Here is a 13,251-nt window from a genome sequence, read left to right on the forward strand (position 1 = left end):
AGGAGACGGCCATTGCGTTGTTGTGTGCCTTCCGGATTTTGATATCGTTTAAATCTTTAATGTCCTCTAATTCGCTTCTGTTTCTAACTGTTATTGATCTTTAGCATGATGTGTTCTTAGAAGGAGATATGATTGAGTGCGTTTTAACGGTGTAGACAGCCTCTTTCAGAGGAAGAGTTTTGAGCTAACTTGAGACACAGGAATCATGGTAACCTGCTCAGAGTCTGTTTCTGGTTCATTGAATCTTGATAATGTTGTGAGAAACACATCAAGGATGTATTTCTCGCTTAATATGTTACAAAAAAACCCATTTCAACATTAAAAAAATATATATATTTAGGATCAATCACAATTGAATTAAACCATTGTGTTTTAACAGTTTATTACCCATGTATAAACTATCTATAAACTAATAATGAACATGACTGAAGTAGAGTATGAGGGTGAAGGATGAAGTAGAGTTTGTTTGTTGATTGGTTTTAAGCGTCTTTGGTACTATAAAAGTACTATATAAATACATTGTTTGTATTATCATTTTTACAGCTCCAGTACATGGAGTAGTAGTATGCTGGCTTTTGAAACTGTAGCGGAAAGTGTCAGATGGCTGCTTTATTTACTGTAGCTGTCAAGAGGTGTTCCTGAAAACTGGCATTGAATACAAATGTACATTAGCGTTTGTAGAGATAGCAATTAGGGGTTGTAAACGTCAAGCGCAACCTAGTCTGTGTCTGGGTAATGCATCTACTGAACAAAAATATAAATGCAACATGCAACAATTTCAAAGATTTTACTGAGTTACAGTTCATAGAAGGAAATCAGTCAATTTAAATAAATTCATTAGGCCCTTATCTATGGATTTCACATGACTGGGCAGGGGCGCAGCAATGGGTGGGCCTAGGAGGGCATGGGCCCACCCCTTAGGAGCCAGGACACCCACTGGGGAACCAGGCCCAGCCAATCAGAATTAGTTTTTCCGGACAAAAGGGCTTTATTACAAATACTCCTCAGCACCCCGTACTACCAAATTCTCTAAAACAACGTTGGAGGCGGCTCTTGGTAGAGAAATTAGCATTAAATTCTCTGGCAACAGCTCTGTTGGACATTCCTGCAGTCAGCATGCCAACTGCACACTCCCTCAAAAAGTTGTGTTTTGTGGCATTGTGTGACAAAACTGCACATTTTAGAGTGGCCTTTTATTGTCCCCAGCACAAAGTGCATCTGTGTAATGATCATGCTGTTTAATCACCTTCTTGATATGGATGGATTATCTTGGCAAAGGAGAAATGCCCCCCCCCCCTCCCCTCTCTCTCTCTAGTGAAGCAGAAGTAGGACTATTTCAAGGTTTTGGTGTCTTAGGCTTTTTAAATGACTTGTCACATCCTGTACAGCTGTTGGTGAGTGCATACATAAAGGATGCAATGTCTTGCAGAAACCTCTAATGCAGACTCTTCAGAAAGAACTAACCCAAGTACTTCCTGTATGCTCTGATGTTTAGGTTCTTCACGGATGTGGAGAATATGGAGCATGTACAGTATGGTGACGTCCACTCATAGAAACCATCCCTCTAGGCACACACGTCAGTTCAACATTTACTTTTGATTTACATTTGGTTGAGTTGTCAACTAACGTGAATTCAACGTGAAATCAACAAAACAAATCACCATGTCATTTGATTTAGGTTAAAAGTGAAAAAAATACAAAATGCCCTTATGTTGATGACGTTTCGCAAATCCAATTAGTTTTCCACGTTGATTCAACATCATCACATAGACATTTACGGTTGAAATGCCGTGGCACCAACGTTGATTCAACCAGTTTTTGCCCAGTGGGTTTGATTTGAGGTTCACGCTTTCAGCAATAATATGTTTGTATATATTCAGTATATTTGAATTACTGTGCAGCCAATATCTGAAGTCTACTGTTTTACTGATTCATCCAATGCAAACAGTATACTGTATCATCAATCATATCTTCAATGTGTATCAAATAACATCATCTGACTATAAATTCCTGAGCTGCAATCGTTGCACCTGTACTGTTTTCTGTGTACAGAGAGGTTATCTATACTGCACATTGATACAGTGGACAGAGAATAGATGCCTATAAATAGTGTGAAACTCTGCTTGTGTCCAGCAGCAGCTGTAGACTGGCATGTTTTCATCATAGTTGATCAAGTGTACTTGTGTGGTGACACAAACTGGACCTGAACTCCTGTCCTGTTGAATCAGTGGGTGCGCTCAAGCATCAAAGTCTTCTCCCCGGTGAATATCCAGTCACTTTCCAGCTTCTGCTTCACATCCCCAGGACAACCCCTCCTTTTTCTCTCTCCTTCTTTCTCTCTCTTTCCCTCTACCCCGTTTTTCCTTTGCTGTGTGCTCTCTCTTTCTCTCTACTCCATTTCAACGACAATACCATTTTTTTCATTGACATTTTATTTTTTAACTTCACCCACATTTTAAATGAGCGGCAGTCTGGCAAGTACTACAGGTACAGCAATGACTACATTTGACGTAAATACGAGGATTTACTCAGAATGGACACGGCCTTTGCCACCACAGGCCCTGTCATACCAGACAGGTTTCGCCTACAGTCCTAGACACTAGTGTAGGAGTCACTGGACATGGAATCATGGCACGGCTAGACCATTCTGTCATTGTCCCATCTCAGTCAGCCTCTCTGACATTCAGCCACTGACAGAGAAGTTTCCAGATCTCAGCCTGCACTATCAATAACAAAAACCCCTGAACCTCCTCCACGTCTGTGGCGCCGTCGTTGGTTTCCCCTCGACAAGTTCTGATTTCTGATAAAAGGCCTCAGTTTAAATAAGTTTGATAATATAAGTGAAGGAAAATGTCAACTTTCAGTGTTGTTGTTTTCTGTTCATCTCATGGCTCAGGGGTAGTGCGGTACTACTCATGACTCAAACAGCCTGCCACCAGTTTCTGTTTTCACTTATATTAAATGCCCAATGCAGCTGTTTTTTTTAATTCAATATCAAATCATTTCTGGGTAACAATTAAGTGCCTTACTGTAATAGATTTCCATTAAGAAAACAACTATTTCTAAAGTATGAATTTAGCTAGGACTGTCTGAGAGTGGCCTGAGTGGGGAGGGGAAAACTGAAAATTAGCTGTCATTGGCAGAGAGGTTTGCAACTCTCTCTATAAATCAATTGACCCGAAAGCCGAAACTCCCGCCCATGGAAATCTGCTGATTAGAAGGACCTGTATAGATTGTATTTTCAACCAGCAACTATCAGGAAATAATACTGATAAAACATGTTCACACTTTTACAATGTTAGTTTCATCAGCTGTTGTACAATATAATACAAAACACAGGAAAAACAGATTTTTGACTGCACTGGGCCTTTAAACACAGACATGGATGGAGAAACCTATCACCTGTTATTTGTTAGCAGCTAAGGAGCTGCCATAATACTTGGATTTCACCAAGAATTGTGATTGATTGTTGCACTGGGCTGCCCATGATGCACATAGCCAGACTGTTATCCAACAGTGTAGGGGTTTACTGTGGACGGAAAATATAGCATCACCTAATTCGATTTTGTACAAAGGGTATATGATGTGTGTACGGTCTCGTGAGTTTTGTCAATGAAATCAGTTGGCACATTATCTCCTTGTAACGGCTGTCGTGAGAGAGAGTAGACCAAGGTGCAGCGGAGTTAGTGTTCATCATTGAATATTTAATAAAGCAAGAACACTATACAAACAAAACAAGAAAACCGACAGCCAAACAGTCCTGTCAGGTGCAAAACACTAACAGAAACAATTACCCACAAAACCCAAAGGAAAAACATGCTCCTTATGTGTGACTCCCAATCAGCAACAACGAGCTTCAGCTGTGCCTGATTGGGAGCCACACACGGCCCAAAACAAAGAAATACAAAAACATAGAGAAAGGAACATAGAACGCCCACCCAATGTAACGCCCTGGCCTAACCAAAATAAAGAACAAAAACCCCTCTCTATGGCCAGGGCGTTACACTCCTACGGATACAGTATATGACAGCCGCTTCCATCTTGTCAGAGAAGCATGCAGAACAAACACAAACAAAACATATTCTATAACAGTTGCTAGGTTTTCATCCAATTGGCGGCAAATTTTCATGTGAATATTCTCAAATCCGCATAAATAAAATATGCTGATTTCCCCACCAGTGGTTTCCACCAAACTGACTTGTTACAGATGAAAATCAGTACGTGATGACGTAGTGTACACAACATTTACATTTTCGCTTATGTTTTCATGTACCGAATAAAAATCGAATATTCAATGTGTTTTGCTTGCATTTTCAACTCTACACAAACTGTTGCGTTAAATAGCAAATATGCCTACTAACAGCTAGCAGATAGAGTGCGGGTAGTCTAGTCAAGCAGTAGTCTAGCAGATAGAGTGCGGGTAGTCTAGTCTAGCAGTAGTCTAGCAGATAGAGTGCGGGTAGGCTGTGCGGGTAGTCTAGTCTAGCAGTAGTCTAGCAGATAGAGTGCGGTTAGTCTAGTCTAGCAGATAGAGTGCGGGTAGGCTGTGCGGGTAGGCTGTGCGGGTAGTCTAGTCTACATGATGAGATTGTTATGGATAAGAACGAGAATATTTTTATTTGTCAATTGGCAGTCAAGCATCGATCATTATTTCACCAGAATAAGACCCTCGATATTTATTGGAAAGGAGCATCAAGATCACTGTGCACTTTCACCGCCCTATGAAGTTCATCATCATTTATTTCATCTGATGCCTAGTAAACTGCATGGTTTCCCAAGTCGTAGTGGGAGGACCACACACCATATCATCACGTGACTCCAAGTTTACTTCCATTTGATGGTTGTTATATCAATATTTGCGCATAAAGGCGTATCCACCGCCATTTCTCGAATAACCATGTCGAACCTAAAAATGATCTGTTGGCTTTTAAACATTTTTTATCAGAGCCGTGGTGATTTATTTGTGTACAGTGTGACTTTACTCGCATAAAAACTGTGGATGGAAACATGGTCATTGAAGAGGGAACTCTGTTTGGTATCAGCAGAGTACAGGTTGACTTGACTAAATGACTGTGGCACTGAAATCTGTGAGATACACACAATACACACACACACATATACACATACACCCCCCCAATGGTGTAGGTGTTACCCTCCAGAGTGAATGCCCTCTGTCCACACACACACACACACACACACACACACACACACACACACACACACACACACACACACACACACACACACACAGTTTCCCCATAAAAACAAATATCTATTTATACACCTCACTTGTTTTACACTGCTTAATGCTGAAACAGCTTGAGGGTTGAGTAGACTGAATTTAAATGAGCTGAATTTATAGGCTCACACCAAGTGGAAAAGGTAATACCCCTTCTATCATACCGAGGCAGACAGTACTGTCAATGTAAGAGGCAGAGCATCTCTCTCCCTCAATCTCTGCTATAGTATTGTAGCATTAAATACTTTACCATGGTTTAATGAGACCAACATTTAACCCTCTGAAAAGTAAGCACCTGCAGTATTAATTATTAATTTTGTCGCGAAATTGCATTATTATTCTCGCCATAGTTTCTTTTATTTGGATAGGGACACAGTACAAACACATTGACACACTGAGCAAACAATTGTCAGGTTGCTATGGTGTTTCTAGCTCATGCTACTTATCAAAACCTGTCTCCAAATGGACTGCAATGGATAATAATAGTCATTTCCTGAGTTGGCTGGTTGGTGGCGATGAGAGTATCTGTAAAGGAAGTGTCTTTTTAGCACAGCTTCTAGAACTTAGAACCACCGCAAATGAATGGGCAAAGCCTTATCTGATCTATCCGCCACTGAAGCACACTATCTCAACGAATGTATTGTATTGGCAGCGCTGCAGCCTCAGGTACTACGGAGTGTAAAAACAATGGACCAAAGGTCAAGTGTGCCACGATGATTTAGCGCCACAAACAGCAGCAACCTGCAGTATCATAATGAAGGCATATACAGCCTAGTGTAAACTGATATGTGTATATAAAGTATATATGCCAGGGCGCCTGAGGGCGAGGGGTTATATAATGTATTCGGGAGAATCCACTCCAGCAGAAAGAAATCCTGTGGTTGTGTTGTGTACGTGCTCCCGTACATGCGCGCGTATGCTCACTGTGTACATCTGTGTGTGTGTGTGTGTGTGTGTGTGTGTGTGTGTGTGTGTGTGTGTGTGTGTGTGTGTGTGTGTGTGTGTGTGTGTGTGTGTGTGTGTGTGTGTGTGTGTGTGTGCTTTTCCTGTGTTTGGCCGAACTTTAGCCAGCAATCCCCTACTTTATTGCCTGGGGACAGGCTGACCTCCCCGTTACCTCCACGGACCCGGTGCTCAAAATCTGTTCACCAAAGTAAAGCTCCAGCAATCAGACGCTGCTTTCTGGTCCATCTTTTATTAACAGTCATATTAAATATTAACCTCCAGTACACTCATATCCCCCCCCCCACTCTGCCCCTCAGCTCTCTAACGAAAGAAACACACACTACACCTTCGAAAATGTACACCCAGAAGTCCCCTCTTTATCTTGCTCGCTGTTGTTCTGACAAAGATGCCTTGTGATTGCTTCCGATTGCAGTACAATGTGTAGCTAAAAGTAGATTTTGGCATTGTGATGGTAGTGTTGTAAAGCTGTCAAGTCAGGAAATGTTAATTGCATTCATATATTTTTACTTCAATTGTGTGTATATATCCACATAGGAATAATGGTAGTAAAGCAATAACACCACTCATAATACGTTTTTTATAAAGAGCAATACCGCATCATTTTGTGTTACTTAATTTCAATCTGGCTCTATAAGAAAACACTACAGTTTCAGTGTATTTTAACCAACTATATCTACCTCTTCTCTCATCTTATGATGACATTTTTCTCCTCTCTTCTACTCTAGGAGGATGTTCCCCTTCCTGAGTTTCAACATCAGCGTTCTGGACCCGTCAGCCCACTACAATGTGTATGTGGACGTGGTCCTATCCGACCAGCACCACTGGAGGTACCAGGGAGGCAAGTGGGTCCAGTGTGGCAAAGCAGAGGGTAACATGCCAGGTATGATTACCTAGCGGTTAAGAATGTTTGGGCCAACACTGGACCAGTAACCCGAAAGGTCACTGGTTCAAATCCCTGAGCAGACTAGGTGAAAAATCTGCCCTTGAGCAAGGCACTTAACCCTATTTGCTATTGTAAGTCGCTTTGGATAAGAGCATCTGCTAAATGACTTAAATGTTAAAATATAGTAAGTATATATTGCCACACCGCACTCTATGTCATTCATACTGCTCCAATCAATGACATACAATGGTACAATGAGTGAATCCAAAGGAGGATCCCTCCAGAGTAGCATTGAGAGTTAGAGCATCAACGTGACCATAGCATTTATAACCATGCTTATCGATTGAATGGGACATGGATTCAGTCTTTTCCTCAGTGGCTAATCATCCCTCTCACTCTACTCTATTCATTTCAATTTACCCAGTATGAGTGAAATCACCAAGAGACTCAACCTAAGGCAGCTACATTGTTTTGTGAACGATGACAATTTCAACCAGCCATACAGCACTGCAGTCATTGAAATAGGTCAACCTGTGTCATACACTAACATGTATTGTGGCTGTGTGGCTCCTGACTAATTACAGTGTAGTGGTAGCCGTGGTAACATTGTTGTGGTAGCTATGATTCTTTAGTAACAGGTTAGTAGGTCGTTTTGCTAATGTTACCTGGAGCTGTGATTGTTTACTATGGCATTTGCTTGTATACGATTTGTGCAGCATTAATGTAAGCCTATGTAGACTTATAAAGGGCTTCAGGAAAGCTTCATTAACGTTGTTGCTAACTCTACCCCATAGGGAACAGGAGGTATATGCACCCAGACTCCCCCAACACAGGGGCTCACTGGATGAGGCAGGAGGTGTCCTTTGGCAAGCTCAAGCTCACCAACAACAAGGGCAGCGCCAACAACGTGGGGCAGGTAACAGATATGCCTCAGACACTCATTTAAAGATGTCATAAAATCCAAATGAGATTTTCCATTGGTGGTACTTTCCATCGTTTTTCTCATGGTCGTTAATGCCCTTCTAGGACTAACTCTCCAGTGCTGTTCCCTCTTAGATGATCGTTCTGCAGTCGCTTCATAAGTACCAGCCACGGCTGCACATCATCGAAGTGAAGGAGGATGGTTCTGAGGACCTCTTCCTCACCGCCAAGGCCCAGACCTTCGTCTTCCCAGAGACCCAATTCATAGCCGTCACAGCCTATCAGAACGCAGACGTGAGTCACCTCGCCTGACCTCAACAGCTCATTTGACTAGACCTTTTCCTTAGCATAACATAGACCAGGGGTCACCAACCGGTCGATCGACTTGTCGATCTCCAAGGCATTTCTAGTCGATCGCCAAACGTTTTTGTAAAAAAAAACTACGATGAAGCCTTTTTTTATTATTATTCTCGGGTTGTTGGTGGTAGGTGCAGCCAATTCAGCTGCCCTGCGCGCCGGGTAGGCAAACTGTTGCCATTTCATGTGTCTGAAGGTACAAACTCTGCCTTCCCGGTGGGCCTGGAGAGGAAATCAAGTGCACTATGCCTCCGCTGGCCAATCAGATTGCTCAGATGACATAGTCTGCAGTAACGTACCAGGCATAAAAGAAAGCTATGGCAAAATTGATACTGTGAGATTTCAAAACATTTAAAACCATGACTAGAGAGAGACTGTCAACGAATACAGCAAAGAGCTGCTGTTTATATGAGTGAGTTCATGTTTCAGTTCTTACTCAGCACTGTCAACACTTTGTTTTCAACACTTTTATCACCCATAAAATGTGCGTTCTTCCTATTTCCACTCAGGGAACAAACAAGCACCGCAGCAGTAATGAATGAGGAGGAAAGTATCGATAGGCTTGCATTGTTGTTATTATTAGCGGCTTGGGTCTTTTTTAATATCAAGTAATATTTCTCTGTTCATAGGAGTAACAACATGAATTTGTGCATGAGGCAGAAGTAATGCGGTGCGACTCGAGTTTCGCCATCAGCTGGAAGACGGTGTCCCTTTTTGGTCAGTGTCAGTGGAGGAAATGGAGAGCAGAGGGATGTTGAGAAGCGGACACTCAGTCTGCTGCACTCTCCCTCAGCTGAGACTGACCAGCTGATGCAGGCACATCAGCCCAGTAAAATAAAAAGCTAAATGTGTGCTCACTCAGCTGTGCCTCAAGTAGTACAACGGATCTATTACCGGTGTGATCACATAGCCTACCTCAAATTTTGAAATATCATTTTTTTTAAATGTCCCGAACAACAATGCATTGGCAGGTAAATTCTAGCAAAGCCAGTATGCGGTGATCATGTATTGGGCCTATAGCTTACTGCACAAACCTCACTGCTACAGTACTGTTTTTAATTGGTTTATGTTGCATAGGCATGCAACAGAGCGGTAGATCTCAGCATGCATTTTGACTCAGAAAGTGATCTTTACTCAGAAAAGGGTGGTGACCACTGCCATAGACGTTTATAACGTAATTAGGAGTAGAAGTGTACTCACACTGAAGTGCCAAACAAGAAGACTTCCCACGATAAGAAAATAAACTGTGTGTAACCCTCATTAGTAATTTCATGCAGTCAGTGATCTCTCTCTCCCCCTCTCTCTCTCCCCCTCTTTTTCCTATGCGTCTAAGCTCTCACGCTCTCTCTCCTCAATGATCTGTCTGTCCTATCCTTGCCCCCTCTCCCATCCTGTCTCCTGCTATTTCTTACACAGATCACCCAGCTGAAAATAGACCATAACCCCTTTGCTAAAGGTTTCCGGGACAATTATGACGCGTGAGTATGCCAGAAAATAATCAAATGAATAAAGAGAAAACGAAACCCCTCAAAAACAACTGTAGTCTTGAATGAGAACGTTTGACAGTTTAAACCAGCTCTATGTCTGTACAAGCGGACGCTGAGGCACAGTGCTCACACACGTACTCAGTCCTACCATATCAACACTGGATATCTCCAACTAATAAATATACAATTGCTAACCCTAATAGGCCAATGTATTTCTATCTCACAAAGATGTGTTGATATGAGGAGGTGTGAAAGGCCTGCTAGATGGTTAAGAGACATTTGATGTGACACATGTTTTGCCAGGAAGTAACACGTCTTCTTCCCCATTCCTCCCCGTTCCCCTGCCTAGGCTGTACGCACCGCCTGACTCGGACCGTGTCACCCCCTCTCCCACCGAGGGCCAGCAGCTTTTGGCAGGTACCTGCTATACCCAGGGGTACCTGATGGACCAGTACATGAACCCTCTGCCCCAGAACCGCTTCTACAGCCGGGAGCACATGGCAGCCATGGGCCATCAGACCAAAGACCCCTCAGCCAGCCCCCACAGCCGCTGGTACCTCTCCCCCCAGCAAAGTGTCACCTCCAACCGGCTGGACTTCAACTCCTATGAGGGTGACTTCTCCAGCAACAGCTTCTACAAGCCCTTCCCCCTGCAGACATCGGCCCACCACACGCTGAGCTATTATGAGGACAGCCCGTTCGCCACGGCCAGCGGATCCGTCTCAGGAGCCTCCTCGGCAGCCTGGAGCACCGGCCGGCCCTCCCCTCAGTACCTCAACCATCCCTGTCCCAGTAAAGTCGGCCCCAGTCTAGGCTGGTTCAGGCCTGTGTCCTCTACCTCTCCAGGTCACCCCAGGCTCCACCCCCCGTCCCTCCTGGAGCCACTCCGCCCCCCACCATCGCTGCAGGACAAGCCCAAGGAGGCGGGGGTGGGGGGAGAGGACCCCTGGCTGGAACCCCCCTCGGTCAAATCGGTGGACTCTGCTGACTCCGGCCTGTTTGAGGGCGGGGCAGAGGGCAAGAAGCGGCGAGTGTCACCCTACGCTTCCAGCACGGAGAACTCGCCGCCCACCCGCAGCGTGGAGGTCTGTGAAAAGGACTGCGGTAGTGATGCCGGCTACTACGGCTTTTATTCCCACTGAAGCCACCCACCCACCACATAAATACCCTCTCCTAGTGTCCCCCTCCTGTCCTCTTTGTGCTTTGGTATCTCCGTCATGGCCGTGTCTCTCTGCCTGTCCCATGAAGTCATATAATGGTGCTGGACTGAAGCTCCATTGGCCACAGAACGCCAACATCACAGATGGGCCAGGTAAATGGCACCTCAGCCATTTTGACACATACAGACAGACTGGACCTCTCGACAACCCAAAAGGGAGGCTACTCTAAGGTTGTGTTTGGTTACGTGTTTGAGGACAAGGACCTCCTAAGGTCAGACAGGAACACTTTGAACATCACTGTTAATGTGTGCGAGGGCCAAAGTGCAAAGGTGATTTGACTGGGTCCACAGACACTGCCCTAGAAACATACAGACACACAGACCTGTGACTTAAGTCTTTTTAACGTTTGGGGATGCAAAAATAAGATGTCTGCACACCTGCTGACAGACCCCTGCAGGGACTGTCCAGTCTTTCCCCATCACACTCACACACAGACACACGCTCTCGCTCACACACACACACACACACACTCACACACACACACACACACACACACTATTCTCCAGCTCTACTTTTAGTATATGCTCGCGGTCACATGACCCAATGTAATGAGACGCAGACACGATTGGTTGTATGTTAATAACAAAACGGAATCGTTTCTGTCTAATCCTCTGTCTGAGGAGTTTGGAACTCCCCCTTGTGACAGCAGTGAAGAACTGCAGGCTGATGGCGAGCGCGCAGGCGAGAGCAGAGGCCAGCGTCAGGTGTTAGAGGTGAGGGGAGCTTAGCGAGCACATGACCTGAAGGGTCAAGGCTAATCAGCATCAAGGCTGACGGGCCAGTCTTCCTGTGAGCTACTACCGCCTACAGCAGGTCTGTCATTTTGAACAACTCAGCCTTAGCAGCCAATCCAAAGACTCACAACACAATGGAAATCAGCATATCTCACAGACAATCTGAGACAACTACAAAAGTGCTTAATTAAAACGTGAGCCAGTCAGACAACACAGACCCGAAATCATTACCCATGTCGTATACAGCGTACAGTCAGAAGACACATTATATAATTATGATATAATCACACTTATTAAGTGACAGGCCAGCCATGAAAACATGACTCACAAACACAGTCACTCACTCACACTGGAAGGTGACCAAAACAAATCCACTTTTGAGTTTTTTTTAAAAGACAATGGGTCTGTGTGTCTACAGTCAGCCCTGCTGGCAATGATTGAATATACTTAATGTAAGATATAAATAAATAAAAAAACGTTTTTTATCCTACTTACATATACTGGATGTTAATTTTGTTAACCTCCTCAAGGTGTTTTTATATTATTAATTCATTAATTGTACAGATGCCAACTTTCAAAGGGAAATTCTGCCATTTTGTGTCAGGCTAAACTGCCTTTCTACAAACAAACAGAGAAGCTGGTTTTCCTATGGGAAGGCGGAAGAAATCAGTAATTCTCTGACATAAAACTGGAGCAACAGGATGGAGAAGACAATCAGATCTGTGGTATTGCAGAACTCTGTAAATGAAATATGTTCGCTAACAGAAAGACACCTTCCCTAAACAGAGCTTAGCATAATGTGACTTTGCTGTGACACCATCATAATGCAATAATGCCACAGCACAGAAAAGGTCATTGGACTGACTTCATGTGCTACAAAAGGGGAAAGGGAATCAACTGGAATTTAAAAAGTCTAGCTATAGATGTTTTCTTATGTAGAGTTGATCATATGCTGGACACTGTATAGAAATATGATATTGCTAACATGAGTCTCTTCCTGAAAAGTTTATTTTTACCCTTAAGCAGTTTAAATGAATGAAAAAGGGACTTCATTATTACAGTTGTTTGTTAAGAGGTGGACAATTCGTTGTTATTTAAGTGCAATTAAAATGAGATGTGAATTAACTTTTTATTTATAAGGTGTTCAATATTGCAAGAGCAAATGAAAAACATTGATTTGATCAAATGCTTGGAAAATGTGTAGAAATTTTTATACTCTGTATCTTGCGTTACATGATTTTGTATGTGACGCTGTCTGGCACTGAACCTGCATTAACATGACTGCTAGTGAGTTGAGAGAAATAGATCATTCTGTCTGTATGTGGTGTAAACTCCTCAGGACTGCCTCCTAGTGTACATCTCCTTACAATAAACAAAACTAACTCCTGCCAATAGAAATATTCTATAAACAATCCATAACCCATGATTCTTTGCCATCCTTTTA

The 13,251-nt window shown here is 43.3% G+C and overlaps 1 protein-coding gene across 2 annotated transcripts in view; it reads left to right on the top strand.

Annotated features, from left to right (window-relative positions):
* Nucleotides 1-13,199, top strand: part of tbx21 (T-box transcription factor 21) — a 17,319-nt gene extending 4,120 nt beyond the window's left edge. The window contains 6 exon segments of one of the 2 annotated variants that reach the window (NM_001199226.1): nucleotides 6,931-7,085; nucleotides 7,883-8,004; nucleotides 8,145-8,303; nucleotides 9,783-9,844; nucleotides 10,203-11,023; nucleotides 13,153-13,199. In NM_001199226.1, coding sequence (NP_001186155.1) covers nucleotides 6,931-7,085; nucleotides 7,883-8,004; nucleotides 8,145-8,303; nucleotides 9,783-9,844; nucleotides 10,203-10,995 — 1,291 coding nt within the window. In that variant the 3' untranslated portion in view covers nucleotides 10,996-11,023; nucleotides 13,153-13,199. 2 annotated transcript variants of the gene reach the window in all.
* The last annotated feature ends 52 nt before the right edge of the window (nucleotides 13,200-13,251 follow it).

This window comes from Salmo salar, chromosome 19, assembly GCF_965601325.2.
Source record: "Salmo salar chromosome 19, fSalSal1, whole genome shotgun sequence".
Classification (NCBI taxonomy): Eukaryota; Metazoa; Chordata; class Actinopteri; order Salmoniformes; family Salmonidae; genus Salmo; species Salmo salar.